This window comes from Oryza glaberrima, chromosome 4 (genome assembly GCF_000147395.1).
Source record: "Oryza glaberrima chromosome 4, OglaRS2, whole genome shotgun sequence".
Lineage (NCBI taxonomy): Eukaryota > Viridiplantae > Streptophyta > Magnoliopsida > Poales > Poaceae > Oryza > Oryza glaberrima.
The window spans coordinates 28381561-28409548 of NC_068329.1; the positions used below are offsets into that span (position 1 = coordinate 28381561).

Here is a 27988-nt window from a genome sequence, read left to right on the forward strand (position 1 = left end):
CCGGCCACTGTTGCGCGTGCCTGTTGATCAATCTGTTTGCGCTTGACGGTTTCTGATGCTTGGAATTGGGGTGTTGATGTTGGTTTGGTTATCTATCCTGGTATGTGTTGATTTCATGCGCATTTCAGTCTTTACGGCTTCTGATGCTTGGAATTCAAATGGTGTTGGTTGATTTCACAATTGGGCTGGTGCGGTTTGGTGCCTAAAAAAAATTGGTTTGGGCCCAAAAATGGTTGAGGGCCCATTCGGCCATTCCCCAATCCCAACCATCGCGTCCTACTCCAGCCGCCGCTGCCACCCACGTCCGTCGGCGCCATGGCCGCCGCCAAGGAGCTCCTTCGCCGGCTCCAGCGACCAGCGTCCCTGCGCGGCTGCAGTTCAACTGTTTTTGGTGTCGTCCCCTCTGTCCTATCTCTTTCTGCTTCTTCTCTTCAGCCTAAAAAATTTGGTCATTCCCTTTTGTCTGCTTTCCAATCTGCAAAAGCACATAATTTTTTCTTCATCTCCATTTAATCTTTCTTCTATGCTATTGAATCATAACGGTACGTTTAATTTATCCAATCACCTTTTTTTTTCACACTTTGATTTTCATGTGCTAGATGGATAACTGATGGTGGTATGATTGAATTTGATTCTTCAGAAGGCCTTTATTGGATTTATGGATTGAAGCCAACTTTGTATAGTTCAGTTTTCTAGCCCTTTTGCATGAAAAATATATTTGCAGCTGCTCATTTCTACTGCCGGTTAGTAGAATTGAATCTAAATATATTCAGATTTTTGCTCCTGGTGTGTTTCGTGCTCATATTATTGGATTGCCAAACCCTGCCATAAATTCATGAATTCATGAATTGCTGAGTCTCGGGAGATCAAAACTGCTCCGAGGAGGGAGAAGCGCGCGCGAATGGCGCTCCTAATGGGGGCGAAACCCACCGCCCCATTCTACTCCTCCCTGCTCCAGTGCTGCATCAGCTCCGGCGCATTCCGGCAAGGCAAGTCCGTCCACGGCAGGGTCGCCGCCGCGTCCGCCTCTCCTCCGGACCTGCACCTGAGCACCAAGCTCGTCATCTTCTACGCGCGGTTCGGCGACGTCGTCGCCGCCCGCAAGGTGTTCGACGGAATGCCGCACAGGAGCGTCGTGTCCTGGACGGCCATGGTCTCCGGCTACGCCAGGAACGGGCGCCCGCGGGAGGCGCTGGAGCTGTTCGCGCTCATGCGCGCGTCGGGCGCGCGGCCGAACCAGTTCACGTACGGGAGCGCGGCCAGCGCGTGCACGGGGGCCGGGTGCGCCAGGAGCGGGGAGCAGGTGCACGCGTGCGCTGCCAAGGGGAGGTTTGCGGGCGACATGTTCGTGCAGAGCGCGCTCATGGACATGCACCTGAGGTGCGGGTCCGTGGAGGATGCACGGCAGCTGTTCGCGGAGATGGGGAAGAAGGATGTGGTGTCCTGGAATGCCCTGATCAGGGGGTTTGTGGAACGCGGGCATGACGGTGATGCGCTTGGATTATTCTCTTCAATGCTGAAAGAAGGTATGCCGTCCCTCCTTTTGCTTTAACAATCTTGAGCATTTTTCCTGTAATCATGCTGCCTATTATGTCCTAGCATGAAATCGCAAGGTAGTTTTTGCTGATGGTATTGGCACTAAAATTGAAAGTGCTTTCTTTTTTTTACATCAAAATAATTGACAGCGATGATTCCTGACCATTACACGCTTGGAAGTGCTCTAAAAGCATGTGGAATAGTCGGTGTTGCTGTCAATGTTGAGCTAATTCACAGTTGCATCATCAAATTGGGTTACTGGGATGAAAAGGTTGTCATCGGATCACTTATCAACTCTTACGCAAAATGTCGGAGTATGAGCAGTGCAAGAGTGATATATGATTCCATCTCTGAACCAGATCTCGTGTCATCAACCGCACTGATCAGTGGGTACACCATGGATAGAAACTACAGTGAAGATGCAATGGAGCTCTTCTGTAAAATTCATCGGAAGGGTTTATGGATTGATGGTGTTCTATTAAGCTCGGTGCTTTGCCTTTGTGCAAGCGTTGCTTCTGCAAGATTTGGGACACAAATTCATGCATATATGTGCAAGAAGCAGCCTATGGGTGATATTGCATTGGACAATGCTCTGGTTGATATGTATGCAAAGGCAGGAGAATTTTCAGATGCCAAGCGTGCTTTTGATGAAATGCCCTATCGGAATGTGATTTCTTGGACGTCACTTATTACTGCCTGTGGAAGAAACGGTTCTGGAGAAGATGCTGTGACTCTTTTTAATAGGATGGTGGAAGATGGTGTTAGGCCAAACGATGTGACATTCCTTTCTCTTCTATCTGCATGTGGTCATTGTGGTTTGACAAACAAAGGGATGGAGTACTTTACTTCCATGATGAGCAGGTATGGTATTGATCCAAGAGCTGAGCATTACAGCTCTGCTATTGACCTTCTTGCTCGTGGAGGCCAGTTAGAAGATGCATGGAAACTTGTCCAGAAGACAAACTTAAAACCCAACTCATCAATGCTGGGTGCAATGCTTGGAGCCTGTAAATTGCATGGAAACATGCTTCTTGGAGAAACTGCAGCCAAGAACCTTTTTAGTATAGATCCTGGGAGTTCTGTAAACTATGCTGTTCTTGCAAACATGTATGCAGAATGTAGTCTATGGGAGGATGCACAGAGGACGAGAGAAGTAATAGATGAAACAACAGATGGAAAGGAAGTTGGTTTCAGTGTCATCTGAGTATGACAGAAACTTTTCCACTGCAAGAAATTTGTATCACAGTTTTTAGCCACTGATAGATGCATCAGATGAACCTCAAATTCTGGGCCACTTTGACAAGCCACAACACACTACAGAGTTCAGACTCCAGAGTTAACCAATTTCTGCCTGTTCAGTTAAACAGTGAATAGCTCATGACCTATTGACGTATCACAAATTCACCTGCCATCATGTTCGTTCAGTGTAAGTTTTTTGTTCATCTGACTTCTGTGGGTTACTTTCCTTGATAAATAATTTTCTGAACTGTTACTGTGCTTTAAATCTTAATTAGTCCCATAATTGTTTAGGACTGTAGATGTGTTTTTGCAAGTCACATAACGTTGATTAGACAGAATAATTATGGGATATTAACCCTTCTCTTTTAAAAGCAATTTTGATGTCCTATAAGAATATCGTAGAAAACACTTATTAAGTATTAACTAGACTGTGAGTTGCTGCTGAACATGACTAAAGGGGTTGGCATTTTTTTTCTTATGTGCATGAACAAGTCATGAGGTAAAAATTGGAGTACTGTTTAATTCCTATGGATAAGGTCGAACTTGTCAATGTCCACCATTGTTGAACAACTTCATGGTCAAAACTGTCCTGCACTCCCTTGCTGTTTGAGTGAAGCACACATTTTGAGCTAGGTCAACTAAAAATTTCTTTACCTGCTGTGAATGTCTTAGACTTGAATTCTTGAACAACCAAAAGACATCACTTTTCAGTTACTCCAAGAGTAATTGAATACATTGCCCAAGCCATGTGGTAGTGAACACTTAAACCATTGTTATCTCCTGTGGTGCAGGATTTTGACAATAGGGGTGAAGATGTAATGATGCACTAGTAGATAGTATGGAATATTGATAGAGAAAATTCCATGATTCCATTACAACAGACAGAAAAAAAAAACCTGCATTGATTTTTTATAGGGCATCTTTAAATTTCAAAATGTCAAATTATGTATATTTTGACCAGCAATTAATCAAATTAATATAATTAATATATATTTAGTGTGAAATTTGTGCCCATAGATTCATATTTCAAAGTGCGTTCACAAAATATTGGCTTTATAGCTATTAAGAATATAATTCTGAGAAATCAATGGCCAATGTTTAATCTTGAATTTTTGTTTTCAAATTAAAATATGCCCTATAAAGACCAATGGAATCTAAAAAAATAAAGAAAAATAAAGTTTGACATGTATTACATACAAAATTTTTAACACTTTGGGATTCTTATCTAAGTGCACATTGTATACGTACATGTAATCCTATATATTTGGTGTTTTTTCAAGTTTTAGGGGTGCATCTGTACCCCCACGCACTATGGTGTCCACCATTGGTTCTGTTCACTACTCCTGACTTGTTTTCACCTTTTTTTTATTATTATTCTCTGGAGAGCTCAGCGGAAGGTTATCTTGAGCCCAGCAGTTATTTATTAACTTAAAGGCTGCAACTAATATCTGACCAATGGACCGATTTTCTCAGTATGATAGGGATTCACTGAAGGTTTACTTACACAAACTCTTGCATTTTTTATTCAAACATAGAGAATCTTTTTCCATAACTTGCACATCATGTTCTCATCTTTCTTAGAGTGTTTATATGCTTGATCAAACCTAAATTTTGCTTCAAAATGAAGTATCTGCACATTGCCTGAGATGCTTCTGCACCCGTTTGGCATTCAATAATTAGCTAGCAGTGATCATGTTGATTCTCTTCTAACTTTTCTCCCTTGATTTGCTTCATTGACACGAGCACAACTGTCATGCAACCTTTTTTTTTCTCAACTTAATTTCAAAGGAAGAAGATTGATTTCATCAAACAATGGGTTGTTGCTTTGATATTATTTACTTTAACTGACTGGTGCCAGTTAAGAAATTATTATGGGCAGTTCCTTTAGTGTTCAGATGCAATCCCAAGAGAAACTAGCAGTGATAATGTCATAGCGAGGCAACCATATTATATTCCCTGGTTCCCTTAAATACTAACAAAACAGGAAATGGATTGTTTTTCTTTCTTTTCCACTTTGCATGAACATACACAATTTCCTCTGGAACAAACGACAACGGATAAATTGATATATTATCTCATATCTTTGAATCCTTCTGAACTTCTTTACCAGAATAAATTCAACACATATAATATTTAAAATAAAAAATTAGAACAGCTAGAGAGTATTACCTTTTAGCAACATGTCGTGACCTATTCATCAATACAAGAGCCTGTATTACTCACAAGTGCACAAGCCACGAAGGATGACCACCACCAACTAATTATGCAATATTACCTGGTAATACTATCTAGATGCCTGATCCAAGACTTGCGTATTCTTCAATTGAAGTACATGCACACAACTCATAGGACTTGTAAAATCTCGATCTCCTAGTCTTAGACCATCTGCTTGTTGCATTAGGAAAAATAAAATAAAGCTGTGGGAAATGGTTTATGTCACTTGTTTACTATAGTACAACCTAAGCAACTGAGCTATAAAGCAGGCTGCAAGTTATATAATTTGCCTCAACAATCATAGAAGGCAACTCTTTCATCATAGGCAGTGGTTCCACAGTAGTCATGCACAACATGCCTTACAGACTCCTCTTCGGATTTGTCCTTTCTCTTGTCCTACAGTTCTCCTTAGTATTATCCAATCCACCAGGGCTAAACATTGGCTTTTACCAATACACATGTCCAAAAGCAGAGGTCATTGTTCGTGATGAGATGACCAAGATCATATCCCGAGTTCCAAGTCTCGCAGGCCCTCTACTTCGCATGCATTTCCATGATTGTTTTGTGAATGTATGCATACTGCTTACCATGCTCTGAGCTGTTTTGATTTTGAATTGAGTTTATCCTAATAAGCTATGTGCCTCTATGTGTTTTGCAGGGTTGCGATGGCTCTATACTTCTGGATAGCACACCAGGATCACCATCTGAGAAGGAATCAATACCAAACCTCAGTCTGCGAGGTTTTGGCACAATAGACCGTGTCAAAGCTAAGCTGGAGCAAGCCTGCCCTGGAGTTGTGTCCTGTGCTGATATCCTTGCTCTGGTAGCCAGAGATGTTGTCTTCTTGGTAAGAACTAGCTTCCATGTTCATTAATCTTAGTTCATTCTTTAGTTAGAAAAGTTAGTATAGTTTGGCTAAGTGGTGAGAATTGGCTGTTTTAGGCCGACAATAGTGGAAAACCACACAGTTTGATTTTCACCATATTCTACGTGGCTATTGGATTTCTTGCTGCTTACAGTAACTAGAACTATAGTTGAGAAAAGTCCCTATTCTTCCCTTGTGCAACAGACCAAAGGGCCTCACTGGGAAGTTCCAACTGGACGGAGGGATGGGACAAGATCAGTGAAGGATGATGCTGTGAACAACCTCCCTCCCCCCTTCTTCGATGCCACGCGGAACTTGTATCAATTCTTCATCCCAAAGGGCCTTGACGCAAAGGATCAGGTGGTTCTGCTAGGTATATACTATTCTTCACTAACTTCAATGTTTAATCTTCATAGACTAGCTCCCTAGATGATTTATACTGTACTTACTGAAAGTTGCAACTCTCGGTTCTGTTGCCTGTGCTCCTTTTAAACACTCTGCTGATCCCGATATATCCCAGTAGCATTCTCCAATAAAGGTGATCACTTATTTAATTACTATACAACTTGTTAATAAAGGAAGGTATCATATGCGCATACCAAGTCAACAAAATGGGAAGTACAAAACTATGTGGTTCTTAGTTCTAATCACATGGCACAGTACAGAACCAAGCCAGGAGACCAAGACCACTTTATCCTCAAACACAGCATAGCTCTTTATTCGAGTGGTCAAAACATCGTTTCCTGTTCAGCACCATACTCATTTGTGCACTTGCAAAATTCATGGTTTTAAATAGCGGGTTAAGATATTTAGCGATTGACCTTCTCAAACAGCTATAACGAACTTAATGGAGCTATAGCGGCTAAGACTCTTCTCAAACAGCTATAGCCAGAGATTCAAAACCATGGCAAAATTGCAATCCAAACTTGTTTAATTACCAAGAACTCATCACAAATGTGCATATGCAATTTGAGAAGTGACACATTGTTCACAGGTGGGCACACTCTTGGAACCTCCCATTGTTCATCCTTCGCCAGCCGGCTGTACAACTTCAGCGGCACGATGATGGCCGACCCGACGCTGGACAAGTACTACGTGCCGAGGCTGAAGAGCAAGTGCCAGCCCGGCGACAAGACGACGCTGGTGGAGATGGACCCGGGGAGCTTCAGGACGTTCGACACCAGCTACTACAGGCACATCGCCAGGGGCAGGGCGCTCTTCACCTCCGACGAGACGCTCATGCTCGACCCTTTCACCAGGGGCTACATCCTCCGCCAGGCCGGCGTCGCCGGCTACCCGGCGGAGTTCTTCGCCGACTTCGCGGTGTCCATGGTGAAGATGGGGAACATGCAGGTGCTCACCGGCGCCCAGGGGGAGATCAGGAAGCACTGTGCCTTTGTGAATTAGGCTGCAAATATATATACAACCGCTGAACTGCATTTGTCTGAAGTGTTAGCTGTTTGATATTCCTTGGTATATGTAGAATTATTGTGAAATATGTTTTGTTATGCCTTTGTTTGTATTATGATGTACAATCAAAGTAAACTATTTGCTTCATTCAAGGAAATAAAATGTTGCGCAATGCCTTCGGTGTTACATGTTTGATAAGTACTGTGATGTAATGTACCGCTATCCAGCAACTGTATGATTTTGGGTGTTAAGTGTTACTGATTGAAATGGAGAAATCAAAAAACGAATTGGGCTAATTATGATTCTGCATTATAGCAGTATCGACAAGCAAGAAGTCATGTCGGCTGCAGAAGAAACTTGAGGCCGAAATATGCTCGCTGGCCATTTGGTCAGAAAAGTTTACTTTGTGAAGTGGATATTCATGGAGTGACCCTAGCCAGGGGGGAAGAAGCATACCAAGTCATTAAGCTAGCTCCACATGGTGTGTACATACGGCGGCATATCTACTCGGTCAACTTCTCAAACTTAAGTCTCACTTCTTCATCACTTTCCAGCCTTGCGCCATACTATCAACATCTGCAGTAACAACAGAACTTTTACATCTACCTGTATAGTAGTATTAATTTACTGGCCTTGAAATAGAAACATGTATTTGCTAGATTTGAACTGTCTGAAAATTTTCACCCAAAATTGTACATTGCTAAGCCTAAAATTATAGTACTACGTGTAATTTAAGTTCATTTGAACTACATTTTTTTTTTTGTAAATGGTTTTGATTTATGCTTATCCAAGTTTGAACATTTTTTCCGGTAATTTTGTAATATTAATTGCAAATTTATTTCATGTTTATGTTAGAAAAAATGTTGTTTAAACTTTTATCTATGAAAGAAGAGTCATTTTTAAATAAATAATAGAGGATTGATGAGAACCATTGAAATATATATCATCCAAGGGTGAGAAACCCGCTTTAAATTTTTGAAAAATTTAGTTGCCCGAAATCTTAACACTCCTTATTGCACACCTCCAGTATTTAATAGAAATTGAGTGATATATTTTACTGTCGGGCTCTATTTCTCTCCACGTATGTTAGGCGAGCGCACTTAGATCCCAAATGATGGAGGCAGCTCTCGGGCAGGTTGGGCGGCCATCTGCACTACGAATTACCATCGATGTTTGTAAACTAGTTGATCTTTGAAAACACTATTAGCTGCAATGATTGCAATTTCGGGATGAATTTTTGGAAATTTCGGTAATTTCGCCCCCACCAGCAAGCACATATATCTCCTGAAATTTTCAGTTTTTTCTCTTTTTTTTGTGAATTTGGTAAATGTTTATTCAAATTCATCCAAAGTACATCAAATTTTCAAAAAAAAAAATTTCGGCCTAAAAATACCGAAATTTCGGTGATTTCGGTTCTTTCAGCCCCACCGGCAAAAGCCCCTGTTTCAAAATTGCAAACCCTGATTAGCCGTGCCAATAGCTTCCATGTAATCAAAACAAATATTTTACTAATATGAAAATTTCAAATAAAATAAGTAGGAAATTAGAGAACCAAAACACGAAGAAAACCGGCCACTGCTACCCCTTTTGTTCCTTGCTATCTCCTCAAAGAATCGCCCATGTACGCGCGCCAAAAGAAACCCAAAAACCAACTTGCCATGCAACCTCTACGTATGTACACGCGTACACACCTCCTTAACCTCTCCCGAATTCCATCTTCTCCGGCGATGCTTTGCCGCCAATGCTTTGCTGCACCGACGAGCTCCATCCCATCGTCGTCGAAGCTCGCCGGCCGCTGCATACGTATATATAATACGCCGCCATGTCGTCGCAGCCGCCGACGGCCACCGCGGGCTTCATCGCCGGCGGCCGCATCCGGCGCCCGCTGCCGAGGGAGCGGCCGCACCTGACGCGCTGCACCAAGCTTCTCTGCTCGTGGTTCCTCTCCCTCCTCCTCGTCGCCGGCGTGCTCCTCTTCGTCGTCTACCTCGTCGTCCGCCCCCACCGGCCGCGGTTCCACGTCGCCGCGTTCACCGCCGCCGGCGTCCAGTCCGGCGGCGGCCCGGTGGCGCTCTCCGGCCAGCTGACGATCCACAACCCGAACCACGACCTCGCCTTCTTCTTCGGCCGGGTGTACATGTCGGTGCAGTACCGCGGCGACGGCGAGGTGGTCGTCGACGGGAAGGACCTCACCGGCGGGCCGCTGTACGAGCCGCCGAGGGGCACGTCGGCGGTCGGGTTCGAGGGCGTCGCCGTGCCGGCCGGCGCCGCCACGGACATGATGGCGAGGGACGCTGCCGCCGCCACGGCGGGCGGCGGCGGCGGCGGCGTGGCGTTCACGGTGAAGGTCCGGTCGAGGATACGGGTGCGCGTGGCGTTCTGGGGGTCGCACTGGCACCCGGTGCACGCCACCTGCGACGTCGTGGTCGGGCCCGACGGCCAGCTGCTGCCGGAGTTCCAGCAGAAGCGATGCGGCATCGACTTCTTCTAGCTTAATTTAGCTAGCTACTTAGCTACTCCTCTGTCCCACTTTAAATGTAATTGTGAGTTTTCATGCTCAATTTTAATATTTCGTCTTATTTAAAAAATAATAATTATTATTTTTTATGAGATAATAAAATATAAATAATACTTTATTCATAACTTATGTTTTTAATTTTTTTAAAAAAAATTAAATAAGAAGAACGATTAAAGTTGACTGTGGAAAATTATGGCTGCACTTCAAATGATACGTAGAAATTAAATTTTAGCATTAGCATGCAGAATTATTTACATTAATGGAACATGTGGTAAATCGATGCGCTATGACAAGGTGGTTTTTGGAACTATCCATTCCTGACGGCGATGCGGCGGAGGAGCGCGTCGGGGAGCCTCATCGACGGAAGGCTCCCCGGCGTGGAGGAGGATAGAGGCCCAGAAAATAGCCTTGTGGGCTGTGTACATGGGCCTACAATTCCGGCCCATGTAAAAAGAAGGCTCAGTTGTGTCTGACCAATGGGCCAGCCCCCTCCCAGACATGGCATGCTATGCTAGCCAGAGGCTAGAGCCCATCGCAAGCTAAATGAAAAGTCAAGTTTGAATTTTCAAATTTAATTTTGAAGTTGATTTTTAAATATTTTCAACATAATTTTTTTTCAGTATTAGTTTTTAAGTTGTTATAAGAACACATATATACAAATTTTACCTATAAATTAATTTTTATTCTCTAATAAACTATGAGGGTTATGCTGTTCAGCTGTTGGGCCTTTAAACAACATTTACCTTTACGGGATAGTGCTGAATAGTGGGCCACATCCTAAATTCGGTCCATTAGGACCAGACAGCAACACGCATTGCCTACGTACCCTCAAACAATTCAGATAAGCAGGTAAACAAGGCTGCACATAACACAGATTAATTGCTCATAACAGAGGATATTTGCAACATTCTCGTCGTACAACTCCTAGTTCCTAATTGACCTAAGGCTCTGGGCTGACCTGAACTTTGGCTAAACAACGGCATACATCTGCACTACACCAGGCAAATGCATGGGGGTGATGGGAGTAACATTTATATGCATACACATCTCGACTGAAATGAAGTTTAACAGCTCCCAAATGCTTGATACACCATGTTGGGGCTCGATCATCAGAGCGGTTATCCTTGGTCAGAAGCACCATCATACACTGCCTGAAATCTTCCACCGGCGAAAGCTGCATGCAACCCATCTCAACAGTTCACTGCAGCATACCATTTTTCAAGCAATTGCACATGAATAGATTGGATGAGGATATACCAGAACTGCATTGATTTAATAAGTGAAATTTCAACAGCGACCTTCTTTTGTCATGTAAGAGCATATAGCAAAAAGATGTGAGGAATCAAGTTCCTAATGAGATATCATCATGATTATATGGACACAAACTATAACGCACAAACTTATTAAGTGATCCAAAGTATGCAATCACAGAACAAGATATTCATGATTGCCAATGGGATCAAAATGTTTCAATTACAAATTACAAGCATGATCTAAAACATCCTAAAGTGATGTAGCTGCTAAGATTGCACATGAACATGTAAGATTCTAATATGTACTTCCATATAAAGTTACTAACATTGTAGGCTTTGGTTTCTGACATTCATCTGATCATATAGTATGGTTCCAAACTTCCAATACAGGAAAACAAGGAAACAAGATTCTGGTAATAAGAAAACATGGACTAAATCACAGTGTGTTCACACTACCAAAATCACAAAGATAGGATGGAGCTGAGTAGCAATTTATAGAATCTTACCAGTTTTATCTCATCCAATCTCGAGTACAAACAAGTGCCTCGATTGTTCTGATGTTTAATGTACTCTGGTGCTTTGGAATTACTGGTCCACTGCTACTGAATGCTGCTTCAGATTGAACAGCAGATGCTGGCATGGCTAAGATGTCCCGTGCAATAGTTGCAAGTGTTGGGTACTTAGTACTATGAGTCATCCACCAGTTTAAAATATCAAAATCATCCTTTCTAGGAACTAAACCATCTTCAAGGTAATCATCAAGCTCCGAAGATAGCTGACGACTTGCTTGTTCATGGAGATGCTGATCCCAATCTTCCAACGAATCATTATCATCTGCACACAAAGCTTCACTGTTTGAAACAACATCACTTGCCTGATTCAAAGAATGGCAGTATTCATTGAAGAGTTCCCGGACTGTTTCACGTATTACAGATAGGTAGCTTGCCGAATCTGTTCCAAAAGCTCGTTTCAGACGAAACTCAATGAAACTGAATTTGAATCTAGGGTCTAGCACAACAGGTATGGCCAACCACAAATATGAATTTTGCCAATACTCATTGAATGCTTCCTGCATCACCATAGCCACTGTAGCTATTTCTCTGTGATCATTTAATGCTTCTTCTTGCAAAACTGTCCTGACTTTCCATATCTCGTTAAAATATATATTTGCTGTCGGAGAGCTAGGGCTGGAAATAACTTCAATGACACGATAAATTGTCCTCAAAATCTTGCAAACAGACTCAGCAGTTTTTGTATCTTCTGGGGACACCCTTTCTTCAGAAGGAAATGACTTCTTGAAATGCAAAAGCACTTCAAGTCTAAAATAAAGTTTGTGCCACCACTTAGCATCTTCTTGTGGACACTTTAGACCCGTCTGTGAAATAACTTCCAGAAGCTGCTGCTGGGTCAATGACACTAAAAAATCCATTACTATGTCACCAACAAGACGAAGTATATCTGCTTGCACTTTGAAAACAATACTGTTAAGGACATAGTCCACACAGGCAACATTGAATAGCGTCCCTCCAATAGGAAGGCACTTCTTCTCTATAAGCATTTCCTTTAGCAATGAAGTATTGGTGTCACCCCTAACTTCACCAACAGAAGTCAAGCTTAAAAGCTTCTGATCAAGATTCCAATCTCTAATGGCATCCAATATGACATTATATGATCCGCTCTCAGACTCTGGGACACAGGCTTCCATACAATGTATCATCCTTTCCAAATCAGCAGGCGCGGACCAAAACATTCCAAATTTTATTATTATCCTATGAACTTTCCAGTCTTCATCAATATAATGTGCTGTCAAACAGAGGTAATTTACTGTTGTCTCAGGTCCATCAGGAGTCCAGATGCTTGCTGACAGAGAGACACGTCGGGAAAAATGTGCAATTTTACCCTTTATATTTTCCTTTTCCTTCTGAAATAGTGTCAAGCAATGTTCTTCCATAGCATTGCGAGAGACTAAATTGACCACAGGGTTGAGTTTCTTTACAAATCTCATCATTTCTTCGTGCTCCACAATTGACAAAGGATAACCATGCAAAGCTATCATCCCGACTAGGTCTGGACCAGATGTTTCCTGACCAGCTGGAGTGGTCACAAATGAGGTCCTCTGTTTCATCAGGCTTGTATAATCTGGAGTCGGCACGGAATGCTCTGCTGGTACCACTCGAATGGGCTTAGGGGTCGAGTCACCAGAGCTACTTGCCCTCAGAAGCTTGCTAGAGTATTCTGCGATCTGAACCTTCCCATTTGTCAAGGCAGGTGAGAGCTCATCTTGCACCCTGGACTTCAAACTAGGCACGCTAGAAGGATAAAATAAACCCTTCTGATGAATTTGGCCCCCTCCACGTCCACGTCGTCCTGCACAGGTTATAAGATGTCGACTCAGATGGCTTCTCCCCCCGAACTTATTCGCACTGAGGCGCTTCTGGCAGTGAATGCAATCTGCAGCCTGGAGTTTCCCCTCAATATAGACAGGTGTAAACTCCTTCCACACCTTTGACGTGAATCTGTTACCGCTGGGTGTTACCGAGTTTATATCACTAAGCGTCTCTGTAATAACATCATTGACCGGATCGTGGGGTGAAACTGGATCGTTCTCATTCACCAAAACTGTGCATATAAAATATGGAAACGTTATTTATATTCCTGAGGTAAATCGCCTTTATAAAGGAATATCTACATCTCAAGATCCTAAACCACACCAATGTTAACTTATCTACACTATTGAGTAATGAATGAACCCAGAATAGGCAAGAATGGTATACCGCATGGGAAGTAGGAATCCTTCTGTCGCCTCTGCGCCGCTTCCTCCTTGCCAGGGCAGATTTTCTGATGCCGCCATAGATGGCTTGTGCCGTTGGAATCTTTGCAGCTGAGGCGATTATGGCAGTAGAGACACTCCGCAAACTGAACCTTCCCATTCAGAAAGATGGGCTTGTACTCCTCCCAAACCTTGGACCTTTTCTTGTGCCTGTACCGGAACGGGCTGTGCACTCCATCAAATGCCACATCCACTTTCATGCTGTTATCCTCCTCATGCTCCTCTCCAGGAACAGGATGCTCCATAGTGTTTTGGAGTGAATCATGATCCATTCATGGGCGGATCTAACATGGGGCATGGGGGGTTCAGTTCAACACCCCCAAACTTTTTGGGAACAAACAAACATCAAGGTTAAGCCAAATTTCTGCAACAGAAGCTAGGGTTAACGCAAATTCGATAAAAAAAAAAGAGAGAGAGAGAGGGAGAGATGGGAAAGAGGATGTGCTAACCAGGATGCGGCGGAAGCAGCAGGATGCTCCCTCGCGGGATGGATGGGGGGATCGGCGCAGGCGGCGGCGGCGGCGGCGGCGAAGGATGTGGATGCGGCGGAAGCAGCAGGACGAGCGGCGGCGCCGCCTCTGCTCGCTCGCGGGGCGATGGGGATCGGCGCAGGCGGCGGCGGCGGATTGCCTCTCTAAACCCGACCGGTGTTCGAACCGGTGAATGAATCCACCGATTCACCGGTTCAACCATCGGTTCAATAATAAAATAATAAAATTATATATTTTATTGAGAGAATTTTGGTTTAATAATCAACATAAAATATATATTTGTTTCGTTTTCTAAAACCATTATAGCAACTAACCTAAATAGTCAGGTGCGCACGCATGTATGCAAATAGAGGTAGCAACGAGCCCAACTATTTTGATTAGAAAATTTGAGGGTTAGGTCTAAAATACGATGCGTTCATTTTTTTATACATTTTTGGTATGAAAATATTTAAGGGTTATGTAAGGTTGTGAAAGAACCAATGGGCCTTGACCGTGGGGGGTTCAATCCCTACGCCACCCCAATTTTCTTTCGGTTATGTAGTAAACTATCCGGGTTTAAATGATTTTTCTCAAGTCAATTATATCTTCGGACTAGGCATTGGTTTTGGTTTATTTGGTTAAACCCTTGGTTCAGTTCGATTTTTACAACTAGGCTATTGAGATGCCACTCTTTTTGGATGAAAGTACAAAAAATGTCATTGAAGAGTAAATCTTTACATATTGCCAATTTAGCATATGTAGGACATGTCACATTGCCAATATGGAGGGGCATGAAAATGATCCATTTGCCTTCGTGTATATTGAGTGTGCCGATAAAATACACCTATATACAAACATATATCTAGATCCAATAGGTTTATTGTACTTCAAATATTTTTGTTACAAATTTATCCCCTCATATCTTGTTCTCATTACTAAAATTTTTGCACGGGATAAATCCATACAAAAAATTGAAACATGACAAAAATAAAGGTTCACTGCTGATATTAGTACTAAGTGAGATATCAGAGGAAAATCTTGCTCCCTCTTTTTCATACTATAAGTCGTTTTGACTTTTTTACAAACTTTTTAAGTTTGATTTAATTTTTAAGAAAATTTAGCAATATATAAAATACTAAATTAGTTTTATTAAATCTAGCATTTAGTATATTTTGATAGTATGTTTGGTGTTGAAAATGCTACTATATTTTTTTCCTACAAATTTGGTTAAACTTAAATAAGTTTAACTAAGATAAAAAATTAAAACGACTTATAATATAAAACAATATAAAACAGAGAGTATATTGGTAGTACATATGTTCTTTTTGAAAATTATTTATGTATACATATTTTGGTCGCAAAACACCCAGTCCACCAGTAGAAAGATGGTGTATGTGACAACAGCAAAACTTTGCATATGATACTACATGAGTCACATACAGATGACAAAAATGTTATTCCTAATGACTGCACTTGAAGTTTTGAACACAGTGCTACATGTGACATTCCAGCTACAAAATTTTCTATTTGCTGCGTGTCAGCTCATTATTCCAGAATCCACCTGTATACACCCCAAGGAACATAAAGATGTACACAAAAAGAATAATGAAGAGGAAGTACAGTATTAGCCACTTCCAAGTTTTGGACTGCACGAACCTATACACAAAAAACTATGTACAACTTAGATCAAAGTTCTCAGTTTTGTCACCAAGGATTGCATGCTCTCTAGCTTGTCATTCAATTGCCTGATGTCTTCGGCGCATTTCTGATCCTCCACACCGCTCGCCTGGGAAACGAGGGCTGTACATTTGGCCTTGGATTCTAAGATTTCGATTTGTAATGAAGCAACTGTTGATTCCAGTAACTCTTTCGTTCCTGCATCTGTAGTTGAGTGCAGATTAGGAGTCCTAGGAGTACCTATGCTGCCAAAACTGTTCTGCCTGCTCAACTTCCTAGGTGAAAAAGTATTGTCGATTCCTCCGCTTCCTGGGACATCACAATTTCATAAGATAATCTAAAATTGTTTTGAGAAAATGAAGTAGGTAAGCATTTTCCAAAAAAGAATCAGTTTTAACAGCATAAATTGTACGAGGGAATATAAAAATACAGTAACATAAACAAGAAAGAAAAGCAATGGCATATAACCAAATAATAGTGATTGCTGCATAATTTGCTGAAGCACAAAGCATCAGATCAAAATAACTCCCAGGTGGCATTTGTTGACAGTATACACCAAGGCAAAAACCCCCGATGAAAAATTTGGAGACACTGTTGTCTTATCTAGGATTGTTTTTTCGACTTGGGCATAAAAAACCGTAACTAGATCTCCTCTTTGCAGCATTTAATGACCCAACAAAGGAGTTAGATAAAGAACACTCCATTTCATATTATAAATCGTTTAACTTTTTTTATAGTCAAACTTCTTTAAGTTTGACCAAGTTTATAGAAAAATATAATAGTATTTTCAACACAAAACAAACATATTATCAAAATATATTCAATGTTAGATTTAATGAAACTAATTTGATATTTGAAACTAATTTTTTCTATAAATTTGGTCAAACTTAACAAAGTTTAACTATAGAAAAAGTCAAACGACTTATAATATGAAACGGAAGGAGTAGCTGATAGCAGTGTATTACTAGTAAAAATTCATAGCAAACCAAAAAGGAGCAAAAGAAGGGGAAAATTCCAAAACACAGGGTAGCATGGCATCTACAAGAAAATAAATCACGGTACATGTAGGGAACACATACCTAGGTTCCTGAGTTGTTCTATAGTCCCCTGGCCAAGAGACTTATCAAGCTTAAGGAGACGGAGAATTCCAGCAGTGATCCTCCCCATTGCATCAGCTTCAGATCTACAAAGCATGGTGAGATGCTCTAATTCTTCTTTTGTTGCAACTGCCTCAATCTGCCGAGTCAAACAAACAGAACTAGTTCAGGAAGCAGTTGTTAATTTCCGAGAGGTTTGGACAAATATTCAGAAGATGTTCATACCGGTTCTTTTACAGAAAACTTGACATTATCCATTGTCCACTTGGGACCTTCAATCTCATCTTCGCAAATGACCATGGTCGCTTCAACATCGACACCTTGGTCACCAATGCTACTTGTGTTATCAAAAACACTGCCTGTTTGAAGATTATTTGATGTTGCATTTCCAATTAGTTGATCTCTCAGGTAAGGTTTTATTGCCTGTAAACCTTCAAGTCCAGCCTGCAAGTGCAGCATAGTGTCTCAGAATTGAACTGGATAAAAAATAAAAGTGCCACATAGAAATGCAAAAGTATGAAAATAATCCACGACATACCGTAAAACGTTCTATTGGAAGGGCCCTTTTGTGAATCACCTTCTCCGCAGATCCAGGCCGATCACTACTTCTGCCTGACACATGTAGATTCGTGAATGTGGTATGCCAACATTTCTCTTCTCTGCTGATATGATCACTGCCATGAGGCGATAACCAATCTCCTACTTCTTCTGTGCCTTCAAGGGCGAAGAGCCAGTTTCGTAGCTCAATTGACACATCAAGATCATCTGGCACCTCCAGGTCAAACTTCGAATTGTAGTCATTGTCTTTGGAATTGGGCATTCCATCTGCAATTCAAGGGGAACGGGGAAGAATCCATGAATAATACAAGGAAAAACAGCAAAAATATCTCGCAACTGAGCAGAAGCAATCAACATGCATGCTTACCAACAAAATTTCCAGCATGAATTAACAAATTAAATGGCAAAGACAGAAAATTCACTACCTTCCTTGTCGGTGAGGTGAGATGACGAGAATAGTTTCGCAAGTGGACCAGAGGATAAATCTTTCAGAGTCCTCAAGAGACCTTCCCCTGGACCACCATCAGGCCCAAGGATACCAAATCGATGCAGCAAAGATTCAGTATAACTCATTCCACCACCAAGACGAACACCAGATACCTTAGCTGATACACTCAAGCTATGGCACTCCATGTCCCGCATGTCATAAGGCATTACGTGAGTGATGTCTATGTCAATAAATCGAGCTTCTTTAGACTGGTTCTTATTCCGGTGGTCAACCCAAAACACAGCTCTCATATTGGGATGCCCATTTTCATGCAACAAAATATTAGGTTCACCAGTAACTGCAGTGCCATTCTCACCAAATATAGCACTTTCTCCTTCCAAACAATTAACTGAGACAGTTTTCCATGTCAAGTTAGTTGTAACTGCAAAGGCACCACCAAGAGTGCGATGAGAAACTTTCAGGTACAGATCCTCACCACCAAACTGAACCAGGGGCAATTGTAAGTCATTTGATGATAAAGATTCCAAGAAATTGAGTTGGAGACTATTCATAGTTAAGCTCACTGCTGTGTCACTAGGCAGTTTTCTCTCAAGTTTGTCAGCTGATGTCTTTGTCGCAGAGCAGTTACCTTTGCTAACCTTTGAAATCCGTTCTCCAACCTGGCCAAAATAAGTGTAGAGACCTAACACAAAAAACAACTGCTCTACTGAAGTATTGGTTGTAAACTGTTGAAAAGCAACACCAATCCTCACAACACCCTCTGGGGGTGGCACAATCAACAAAGGGCTACCATCAGCTGTAACCATAGCTGCCTCAAACCGGATGTCATCCAGCTCAACACATTTCCACAAACTTGGAGAGGAGCCCCTAACTGTTCTCTGTTCATTCGAAGTGCTAGAGGTTTCAAGTGAGAGGCTTAGATGAGAAGCTCGAGTAGCCCACTTCCTCTGACTTGCATCAACAGGTTGGTACCCCCAGAGAAGGAAGCAAGCTGGATCTTTGTCAAGGTTTAGCAACAGACACTTTTCTGATGGTGACTCGCAGAAGTATAGATTTTCCACATGAAGTCTTGCCCCCATAAATGATGATTGCGGGCAAACATTCTTAGTTCCACTGTACCTCGTGATTTCCTCAGCATCTAATGGAATAGAGAGATCAAATTCTTTAATATAAAATGACATACTGTTGATTGAAGAATCAGGCAATATGGCACTGCGGTTGGCCACAACTCCATCAGCCAAGAATGAGGCAATTCTTAAGCAGGATTGCTCCTGGAGGGTTACCTAGGAATGAGAAAGTATGGGCGGTGTTTAGTTAAGCAGAAAAAAAGGGTGAGCATTACTTCACTCTCAATGTTAAGGAGACACACCATAAGAGGTTCACATGTGATGACAGTTTTTGAAGCAAACTTTGGAGGTAATGGGGAAGGAGTGAGCTGAAGACAATAGAGGCAAAATAAAGGAATTCCTGACGTGAATTCCAATTGCTGATTCTCAAATGGATGGATTTGAGGACAAAAATTTTGACCTGGCAATTCAATAGGAGGCGTTAGACTTGACCAATTCATTTATCTCAGCAAAGGTATCATAAAGTCTTACCAAAGTCAGGCACAGGTGGAGGTTCTTGTGGAACAGATTGCATAGAGGGCTGTATCAATGTGCATGGTGGACGAGAAAATGTGTCCCTGGAGAAATAACATGTCAGTACATGAGGATCGAACAGAGGTTCTTCAATTGCTTTGATAGCTCAAACAAAAATTCTAGCACAGGTAGAACACAAATTCCCTTACTTACGAAAAGTTAAACTGTGAATATATCCTATTCTGCACCATATGCATCTTTTGGTAACCTAGCAATGCACTCAACTAAATTCTGTTGGGCTTAATGCATGTGATACTTATAGGCATCAACAAAATGCACTGAATTTAGTATGTATTGTAACTGAGCAAGTGAATTACGATGAACTTCCAGGTGCATATAATCTCCAGTAAAAAGGACTCAAGGATGCACGTACTACCTCCGCCCCCTAATATAAGGAATATTCACTATTTTCATATAACGTTTGACCACTCGTCTTCTTCAAAAAAATTTGTGCAAATATAAAAAACAAAAAGTTGTGCTTAAAATACTTTGGATAATAAAGTAAATCACAAATAAAATAAATAATAATTCCAAAATTTTTTGAATAAGACGAGTGATCAAACAGTGCAAGCAAAATGTCAAAATCCCTTATATTAGGTGTCACGTCCTGATAAATTCATCCCGAAATAAAAATCATTCTCTAAAAGGAATAATAGAATTAATTAAAATTCGAAAAGAAATTGGCAAACACTAAAATACGTACAAGAAAAATTCGAATGTGGCCCGGAGAATTTTTGGTAAATTCTCCTTGGTCTAAAAGGAGCCCTCAAATTTTTACTTGAATTTTCAGAGCACCGGAAATATTTATTAAGCAACAACAACAATTAAGAAAGTTTATTAAAAAGAAAACTAAAAATAATCCTCCTTCCTCCTTTGGGCCGAGTTCAGCCCAAAGTCTCTCTCCTCCCTCCCTTTTCCCTTCTCTCTCGGGCCTCCTCTCCCCTCGGCCCAGCTCCCTCCCCCTCCCTTCCTTCTCCCGGGCCGCCCCTCCCTCCTCTCCTTCCCGGCCCACTCCCTCCTCTCGTTGCTCCGTCCTCGTCCTTTCGGTGTTGCCTCGTGCCCGTTGTGCGGTTGTCGACCCCAGTACCCGTGTACCGGTGTCGGTAGTCGTTCGTGTGTGCGTGTGGTGACCGTATTAGTGTGCCCGCTCGGTAGCCGCGTGGTTTCCACGTGTGCAGCCCGCGTGGTGTCTAGTAGAGTCCGTTTGTTGGCCACTTGCCTCGGTTAACACACGAGGTCCGCTTTCGTCGACCCGTGGACTGTCTCTGTGTACCCAGTCCACCGTGGTCCCTTAGGTTGACATGTGGGGTCCGCATGTCAGCAGCGCAGCCTTCTTGTCTTTTCCAGGCTAGCGCTTACACATGTTTTATAGTTGCAAAGCTTAATTATAATAATCCGCAAATCTCCATATAACAGCATTAAACTTCGGATGACCATGCCTTGGTCATACGAACTCCGAATCGACCCGTTCAAGTCTCTTAATGTTTGTTATAACCTAAAGAACCATGTGCTTTCTTTTTATGTATTGTTATTGCTTCTTTATAGGGTTGTAGCTTTGCTTGTGTGCTTCGCGTAGCTTCTGTCATTCCGGAGATCTCCGAAGCGTGGTTCGCGATCGTCGCTGAAGGTTCAGAAGGCTGTTCTCTCTGAGCAAGGCAAGTCGCATCACCCTTGAGCATATTGAATCCCAGTTTATAAAATTATTTTATTTTAAATTATTGCATTACTGCTTTATTTAAATTTCTGCGTTATCACTGTTTTATTTAGCACTTCCTATTAATCCTTGTTATAGCCTTATCATTGCTATTGTTTATTATCACCTTGTTCACCCTAGGAAAACAAAACCCCAACTAGTGGGTACCCTATTAATGGTTCCACTAGTATGAATTTAGGTAGATGCTTCGCTGATTAATTAGGCAACACTAGGTGGTTTCATAACTTTAGACTTTGGGAGTTCTCATATCATTTGGACACTGTGGAATGGTTGGCTTGTGATGGAATTGAACACACACCTCCCCCCTCTATTCAAACCTCCCAAAATGGTTTTAGGTTGGGCTCGAGGTGCATGGTTTTCCTAGGAGCACCTCGGCCACCATAAGGACCAGTCTTCGGGCCTCTGTTGCAAAGCACTACCGTACTAACCACATGTCTAATGGGTAAGGCTTAACTCGGTGCTCAGTCTAGTCCTGGCAAGAGGACACGGATAGAGATGGACGAAGTCGGGGCTCGATGGACATCTCTAGGGCAAATGAAGGCTACACGGGCTGCGGCTCGGTAGTCGAGATGTCATGGCACAGGGCCGGTGTTCTGCTGCTAGGGGCTCAATCCTGGCCTACCTATCCCGGGATTCTGGCCGTAGGCGAGGTTGGGTCGGTGCTTTTGTCACGGCTAGGATGGGTGAAGGGGTTATGTCACATTCTTTATGACGGGTTCCACGGCCATGGAATGCGGAGTAAAGACGTGTCTTGTGGGTAAAGATGTACACCTCTGATCAGAGTATAATCTATTCGAATAGCCGCGCCCTCGGTAATGGGCAAGCCTAGCAATGTACCCAAGTTAGTGGTTTAATTCTTAAAGCTTGCTTAACAACTAAAATGTGGAATGGTTGGCCCGGATTGGCTTGGGACGAGCTGGGACCCAGGTCGGGTTGCCAGTTCGGTCTGAATCATCGTACGCCTTGGGTTAAGGCAGGTTCATGTGGGTTCACAGTCTTGATTAATAATATTGTGTATCTCTAGGATCGTCTTTACAAAATAGCTTTGAGCAACTAAGTGTCTTTTAAATGCTGTTTACTGCAAAACTTAACCCCTATATTATTACCCCTTGTACCCCCTTGCATTAATCATGCATCTCCCGGTGTGGCTTGTTGAGTACTGTAGTTGTACTCATCCTTGCTCTATCTTTCCCCCCTTCAGTAAGAGAAGCTTTGGAGAAGATGTCCTAGGTGGAGTCCTGGCTTATACCCCAGTTGAGCGCCTGTGAAGATGGAGCCGTAGGCCCGCTAGTCCGTTGCTGTTTATTTTTGATTGTCAGGCCTGAAGTGCCTTTGTAATAATGTAAATATTATTGATATAATAAAGATGTGCCTTTTGTATCATGTTTGTGTGTACCCCGGCTTTTCCTGAGACGGGGATTAATACACTAGCGTTTGGGAAAAGGTAATTTTTCTCGGTCGCGACATTAGGGTACAGAGGGAGTAACATATAGTACCTCAGAAAGAGCCCGGCAATCTTTATGCAAGACAAGTTTCTTGAAATCCCCCCATCGGGAACACTTGCCTTCAACAAATTTAAAAACGATTGTCATGACATCAGTACAATAAGATAAATTACATAACCTAAATCAATCATATCATCAGCAGATGACATCAGTACAATAAATTGGAAGGTAAAGAAATTTACCCGTGAGAAGAATAAAGACTGCATCAGAAATTCAAGCTGAAACTCTGTTGACAAAATGGTTTAAAGTCAGAATAGAATAGTAAACATAGCATATTTGAAGTTTTCCAGAGCTGGTACATACCAGCATCCTTAATGCAGAGGAATATATGATCTACAATAATGGATACCAAGGAAGATCCTGCAGCTTCTGCAAGCTGGTCAAAAAAGAAAAGCAGAAAAGAAATAAGGACACAAAGAAAACCAATAAACATCCTACTTCTGTACTGCATGCAATGCAGTGATTAAAATGCATGATGGAAAAGGCAAACCTGTTGAGCTTTTGGATCCACATCACCCCTGTTTAGGCACACAGATACCCCGGTCATGAACCGAAGAAAAGCCCGCAAACCTGAATAAAATAGCATTCAAGCTCAAATACCACTTCAAACAGCATTCAGAAAGGGAAGGGATCAAGCATCATGAAAAGTAACCAAATACCAGGTTCACTTAAGGCAGGACAGAGAGCTTCAGTAATATGCAGCTGAACTTCAAGCCCAACAGGATTGTTTTGCTCTGTTCGTTTGACTGTGATCTGATGTTCAAAGCAATGTGTAAGCCAAGCACACAAAGAGGGAAGTTCAAGAGAAACTGAAAAGAAAAACATCGAGTTCCATATGATATGTCCTGAAGTTCAAAAGCACTCACGTTGGCCTCCCCAGATATTCCTTCCAAAAATCTTTCACCACCAAAAAACATTCGTTTTGCACCATCATCATCTCGTTTTCCATCTTCACTGCTAGAAGAGTTAAACCGAGCATCCGTGAACATGTCAGGATGAGGTAACAGATCAACTGACAGTGATTGCCATTCCAATTTCTGTGAATTTGAAAGAAGAAATGTGTGTGGTCATAAATCCTTTCAAGTGTAGCATTTCTCAGTTCATTATGTTTCCAATAGAACAGTTTTTTTTTTAAGAAATGTCAATAGAACAGTTAGCAACATAAATAAACATTAATCTTCTGGAGAGAAAAGGAGAGTACCAAACCTTAAAAATATAAATGAATCCTTTATTGTTCGAAAAATCCCTTGCTTCTTTCAGATTTACAGCCTATATAAAAGGCATTCTAATCAGGTACTGAAGTGCAATCATTTACTATATTTAATGCTAATCTAATTTGCAAGAGTACCTGCCATTTTTCATTTGTAGTGTACAGTACAAGATCACGAAATGTGATAGCCGCTAGCGGTGGTGACCTGAAAAGGAAAGATGGAATGAATGTTCCTGTTTGCAGAAAAACATTGCAGGGAAAAGCTACATCATGAAACAGATATTAATAAGAGAAATGAACAAGAACTGAGATATGGAGCTAAGCCATAAGAAAAAGGGCCAAAAATCATTCAAACAAAGATGAATACCAAGTTGCGCCTCCTTGATGACGTGGACCACCATGTGTTTCTAATAGAAGGTTCACAATACCGACTTGGACTGTCATTCCATCTGCAATCTAACCACGGTATAGCAAATTAAGCCCTATCCATAGTTCAATTTTCTGCAAGTATTTTTTTTCAAAATTGTATATATTGTAATAAAAGAGCAGAGAATTGCTTTTCAGAATATCAGACAAGATCACATAAGAATATAGAAGAATTATCAAATCAGATAGCAAAATAGGTGCATTGGATGCAACCATCATGGATAACTGGAAGTGACAATTTTTATTTTTAGACAGCATATTGAATTTTTTACAGAGTAAAAGTTTGGAATGTGTTTACGTTGAACATCAAGGTCAAAGAAATAAACCTTATCAGCATATCCATATCCGCTGTTTTTAGCTGGTGATGGCGATAAAGCACTGCAAACCAAAACAAAATGACAGAGAAGACTGAAATCAGTAAATGACTGTGCTCATTCAACCATATGAGACCAGAGCCAGAAGAATGAATTTGCCTGCTAGTGCTCGAAAGATCTTCAGAATTGTCCTTCTCAACAAGAACGAGGTCAAGCTTATCAATGTTCACCACAATTGGTTCTACTTGCACATTTGACACTGATGGAAGCTGTAGCAAGGAAACGAAATAAGCTTATCACCAAAAGTTGCAAGTACCCAATGGCTATTCAATAATTGCCTGAAGCTTTGAGGTCAATGCTAACGGAGTATAGATTTTAATTTTCCAAATTTACCTGAGATCACCACCCAACCAAAACTTGCAATAACCAGATGCGCAAGGAATACCAAGGGCAGCTTTATTTCTCTAGATTTTTCACAGGTATGGCCACATGATAAAAATTAATGGGAGTCCAAATTTCATGGCATTGTCAAGACAGGTACAAATAGCTGCTTCCTAATCATCATTCACTTAGCCTCCCACACAAACGTTTCAAACCCAGAGCTATAATCTATCACATGAGAGCGAAATCACAAGTTCATCACAGATTTCTACCACGCAGAGGCGCAAGTAAGGTGCAAAACAATGCTCTCCCGAAAATCATCTAAATTTGGAAACCAAACAATAAGAAATCTAACACTAAATGCACCCCTTAAGCCTTCAGGGGGAGAAGCCGGGAAGAGTAAGCACACTGACATATACAAAGGCACCGGGTCAGGGCTCCCGCCATTACCGTGATCTGGAGCTTCCCGACTCGCGCGGTCTCGACGGCGAGCGACGGAGGCAGCACCAGGCTCGCGTGCAACGCGTCGCCATTGATATCTGCATCACCCAAATCACGCCCAAAAAAAAAGTTAGCACCCGGAGGCGACCAAATTGGCATCCTCAACCGGAGAAGCGGATCCCAACCGAGATTGGAGAGCTGCGCGGTGCGGCCCTGCAGCTTGAACTGGTCGCGGGAGAAGGACTTGAGCCAGTACTTGAGCGTGTACTCCAGCGCCCGCGCTATGATCGACTCCATCCCCGCCTTCCCCCCGCCCGCGCTTCTACAACGCCCCTCCCCTGAATGCTCCGGTGGCTCTTCGTGCCGCGCGCGCGGTGGCGGAGGGAGGGGACGCCCCTTCTCGGTGTCGGTGGCGGCGCCGCCGCCGGATCGGAGGTGAGATTCCGGCGAGATGGAGAGGGGGAAGAGGAGGAGGAGAGGTGGAATGGAAGAGAAGGTGAAAGAAAATGTGGGGCCCTCTTTTAGGTCTGAGACTTCCTTTCGCCTTAAGCCTTTTTTATCTTTTTTTTCTTTTGTTTTGTTTTTTGCAAAGCTGTAGTAATTTGACAGGTTCAGATTCGCATTGTTTTGTAAATGATGCTCGTGAGATCAATACCCGTGTTTAACTTTTATTGGTTTTAATAATTTGAAGTACAGTGGACGTGTAAGGCAGTAAAACATGTTAAAATCTGGACATGTTAAGACATGACCATTTAACTTTAATTAGTTTTAATTTGAAGTATAGTGAGCGTGTAAGTTGCTTTAAAAATCATATTAACTTATTTTTAAAATAACATGATTAATTAAGTATTTGTTATTGTTTTGAAATATGAATTAATGTAAGCAACTTATGTATAGAAACTTTTTTTTAAAAAAAATACATCGTTTAGTAATTTAAAAATCGTGCACGTGAAAAATGAGTCGGTAACTCTCTCGAAAGAACACAGCATTGTTCTCTCCTCTATTGTCTTAAGCTTTGTGTTTTCCTCTCCTGCTTTAATTCTCTCCAACTTTAGTCAAGCGATTGGCCATGATTTTTCCTCGTTTGCTGTTGTAACATCAGTAGACCGAACCGACGCTTGCACACCTTACTGCTCATCACAGTTTGGTTGTACCATAATCCCTTTTCCACATGGTAATCCTTTTCTAAATATTATAATTAACTCAGTACTGCCCTACAAAAAAGTGATCACCAAACCATGTTACTACGCTCCAAACTCTCACTGGCGAGTGTGCACAAAAGTTAACCGAAACCTTCAATAAAAAGCAAGTTAATTTTGAAGCAATTACAACACATCACACTCTACATTATTCGCATACTGTCAAATCGCTGGCTATAACTAGACGAAGCTTCATCTCGTGGTAAAGCTGCTCGCCTCGAAATCCACAACATCATCTCCAACTCCTCCTCTCGATGATGATTAGGAACAGAACAGTCCGGGTAAACAAAAATTATTTACAGCTTAAGACAGTAATTAATTACCTGAGTATTTTTTTACTGACTTACTGTGACTGTCGTTGTGAGGAAACACAGATCGATAGATCATAGATCTGAACTTTTGTTCCTTCCTTCCCAGTGGGAGCCCATTCTTGGATGGGACCAAGAACAACCGTGGCACGTGAGAAAGGGAGAGAGATCTGCACGGCCAGAACATCAAAGTTTATTATTCTCACTCACCCAACTCTTCAAGCAGAGAATAAATCGCAGAGAATCACAATGATTATTAACTTAACCTATGCCAAAGGAAGGTAGCGAGCGAGTGATCTATGCCTGTCCGTGTCCCTACATGTCACCTCTTTTATGCAGATAAAGTGAAGATTTTCAATAATTCTACGATTAAGGACCATCAGGTTGGTGATGCCAGGATACTGCAACTGCAGCCCATAGCATCTCTGAAGCCTGAAATGAGAAGATTGCAGAATTTTGCAAATGCAACTGATTCTTTCTGATCAATTGAGGAGTTCAAGGTAGCATGTAGGCCATCATATGATACAATGCATCATGTCAATCCAATCAAATCATCCAGAGTTTCAGGCCAGTGAATGGCCAAGAAAAGCGTTCTCCAGAATTGAGCCAACAGTCACCTGCACCATCCTGCAGAAAGCCATAATAAAAGCGAGGAGGAAGGAACAGAGAAAAAACGGCTGTCATCTTTCAGACCGGAGCATTTGTCCGGTGTGTTTTCAGAATTCAGACATGAAT

General features: G+C 41.9%; 5 protein-coding genes across 9 annotated transcripts; 3 read left to right on the forward strand and 2 right to left on the reverse strand.

Annotated features, from left to right (window-relative positions):
• Positions 1–91: 91 nt before the first annotated feature.
• LOC127769791 (pentatricopeptide repeat-containing protein At3g20730) lies at positions 92–4234 on the forward strand. Its single transcript, XM_052295426.1, has 3 exons — positions 92–1526; positions 1686–2962; positions 4160–4234. Exons 1-2 carry the CDS (start codon positions 902–904, stop codon positions 2738–2740), a joined length of 1680 nt encoding a protein of 559 aa, XP_052151386.1. The 5' UTR covers positions 92–901; the 3' UTR covers positions 2741–2962; positions 4160–4234.
• A 102-nt stretch (positions 4235–4336) lies between these two features.
• Positions 4337–7438, forward strand: LOC127769792 (peroxidase 1-like). Its single transcript, XM_052295427.1, has 4 exons — positions 4337–5559; positions 5648–5836; positions 6059–6227; positions 6849–7438. The coding sequence occupies exons 1-4, from the start codon at positions 5335–5337 to the stop codon at positions 7259–7261; spliced, it is 996 nt and encodes a 331-aa protein (XP_052151387.1). The 5' UTR covers positions 4337–5334; the 3' UTR covers positions 7262–7438.
• Positions 7439–8839: 1401 nt separating this feature from the next.
• On the forward strand, positions 8840–9831 carry LOC127772356 (uncharacterized). Its single transcript, XM_052298388.1, has one exon. It carries the CDS (start codon positions 9087–9089, stop codon positions 9753–9755), a length of 669 nt encoding a protein of 222 aa, XP_052154348.1. The 5' UTR covers positions 8840–9086; the 3' UTR covers positions 9756–9831.
• Positions 9832–10558: 727 nt separating this feature from the next.
• LOC127771164 (zinc finger BED domain-containing protein RICESLEEPER 1-like) lies at positions 10559–14527 on the reverse strand. Of its 4 annotated transcripts, none has more exons than XM_052297002.1 (4): positions 14315–14527; positions 13810–14229; positions 11542–13654; positions 10559–11044 (listed from the first exon to the last, which is right to left on the reverse strand). In XM_052297002.1, exons 2-3 carry the CDS (start codon positions 14135–14137, stop codon positions 11547–11549), a joined length of 2436 nt encoding a protein of 811 aa, XP_052152962.1. In that variant the 5' UTR covers positions 14138–14229; positions 14315–14527; the 3' UTR covers positions 10559–11044; positions 11542–11546. The 4 variants fall into 4 exon arrangements, with proteins under 4 accessions (XP_052152962.1, XP_052152963.1, XP_052152961.1 ...); XM_052297003.1 differs by having other exon boundaries at positions 10560–10956; XM_052297001.1 differs by having other exon boundaries at positions 10565–10983; positions 13810–14189; positions 14315–14526.
• Positions 14528–15728: 1201 nt separating this feature from the next.
• On the reverse strand, positions 15729–26259 carry LOC127770554 (uncharacterized). 2 transcript variants are annotated; one of them, XM_052296315.1, is made up of 20 exons: positions 25932–26259; positions 25756–25844; positions 25084–25193; positions 24937–24988; positions 24552–24640; positions 24323–24389; positions 24181–24243; positions 23841–24011; positions 23634–23727; positions 23465–23544; positions 23278–23350; positions 23157–23200; positions 22966–23033; positions 19714–19799; positions 19485–19642; positions 18093–19398; positions 17648–17934; positions 17335–17553; positions 17092–17248; positions 15729–16321 (listed from the first exon to the last, which is right to left on the reverse strand). In XM_052296315.1, exons 1-20 carry the CDS (start codon positions 26041–26043, stop codon positions 16017–16019), a joined length of 3630 nt encoding a protein of 1209 aa, XP_052152275.1. In that variant the 5' UTR covers positions 26044–26259; the 3' UTR covers positions 15729–16016. The 2 variants fall into 2 exon arrangements, with proteins under 2 accessions (XP_052152275.1, XP_052152276.1); XM_052296316.1 differs by lacking the exons at positions 24937–24988; positions 25084–25193; positions 25756–25844; positions 25932–26259 and having other exon boundaries at positions 24327–24389; positions 24552–24594.
• Between the last annotated feature and the right edge of the window lie 1729 nt (positions 26260–27988).

Bases quoted from the DNA above. Each gene is read 5' to 3' on its own strand.
- LOC127769791 (XM_052295426.1), top strand. From the start codon at position 902: ATGGCGCTCCTAATGGGGGCGAAACCCACCGCCCCATTCTACTCCTCC. The intron at 1,527-1,685 runs GTATGCCGTCCC...AATAATTGACAG, and splicing joins CTCTTCAATGCTGAAAGAAG to CGATGATTCCTGACCATTAC.
- LOC127769792 (XM_052295427.1), top strand. From the start codon at position 5,335: ATGCACAACATGCCTTACAGACTCCTCTTCGGATTTGTCCTTTCTCTT. The intron at 5,560-5,647 runs GTATGCATACTG...TGTGTTTTGCAG, and splicing joins TCCATGATTGTTTTGTGAAT to GGTTGCGATGGCTCTATACT. The intron at 5,837-6,058 runs GTAAGAACTAGC...CTTGTGCAACAG, and splicing joins CCAGAGATGTTGTCTTCTTG to ACCAAAGGGCCTCACTGGGA.
- LOC127772356 (XM_052298388.1), top strand. From the start codon at position 9,087: ATGTCGTCGCAGCCGCCGACGGCCACCGCGGGCTTCATCGCCGGCGGC.
- LOC127771164 (XM_052297002.1), bottom strand. From the start codon at position 14,137: ATGGATCATGATTCACTCCAAAACACTATGGAGCATCCTGTTCCTGGA. The intron at 13,655-13,809 runs GTATACCATTCT...TTATATGCACAG, and splicing joins GGATTCCTACTTCCCATGCG to TTTTGGTGAATGAGAACGAT.
- LOC127770554 (XM_052296315.1), bottom strand. From the start codon at position 26,043: ATGGAGTCGATCATAGCGCGGGCGCTGGAGTACACGCTCAAGTACTGG. The intron at 24,989-25,083 runs GCAAATTCATTC...TTTGGTTTGCAG, and splicing joins GATCTTTCGAGCACTAGCAG to TGCTTTATCGCCATCACCAG. The intron at 24,244-24,322 runs GTACTCTTGCAA...CCTTTTATATAG, and splicing joins CTACAAATGAAAAATGGCAG to GCTGTAAATCTGAAAGAAGC.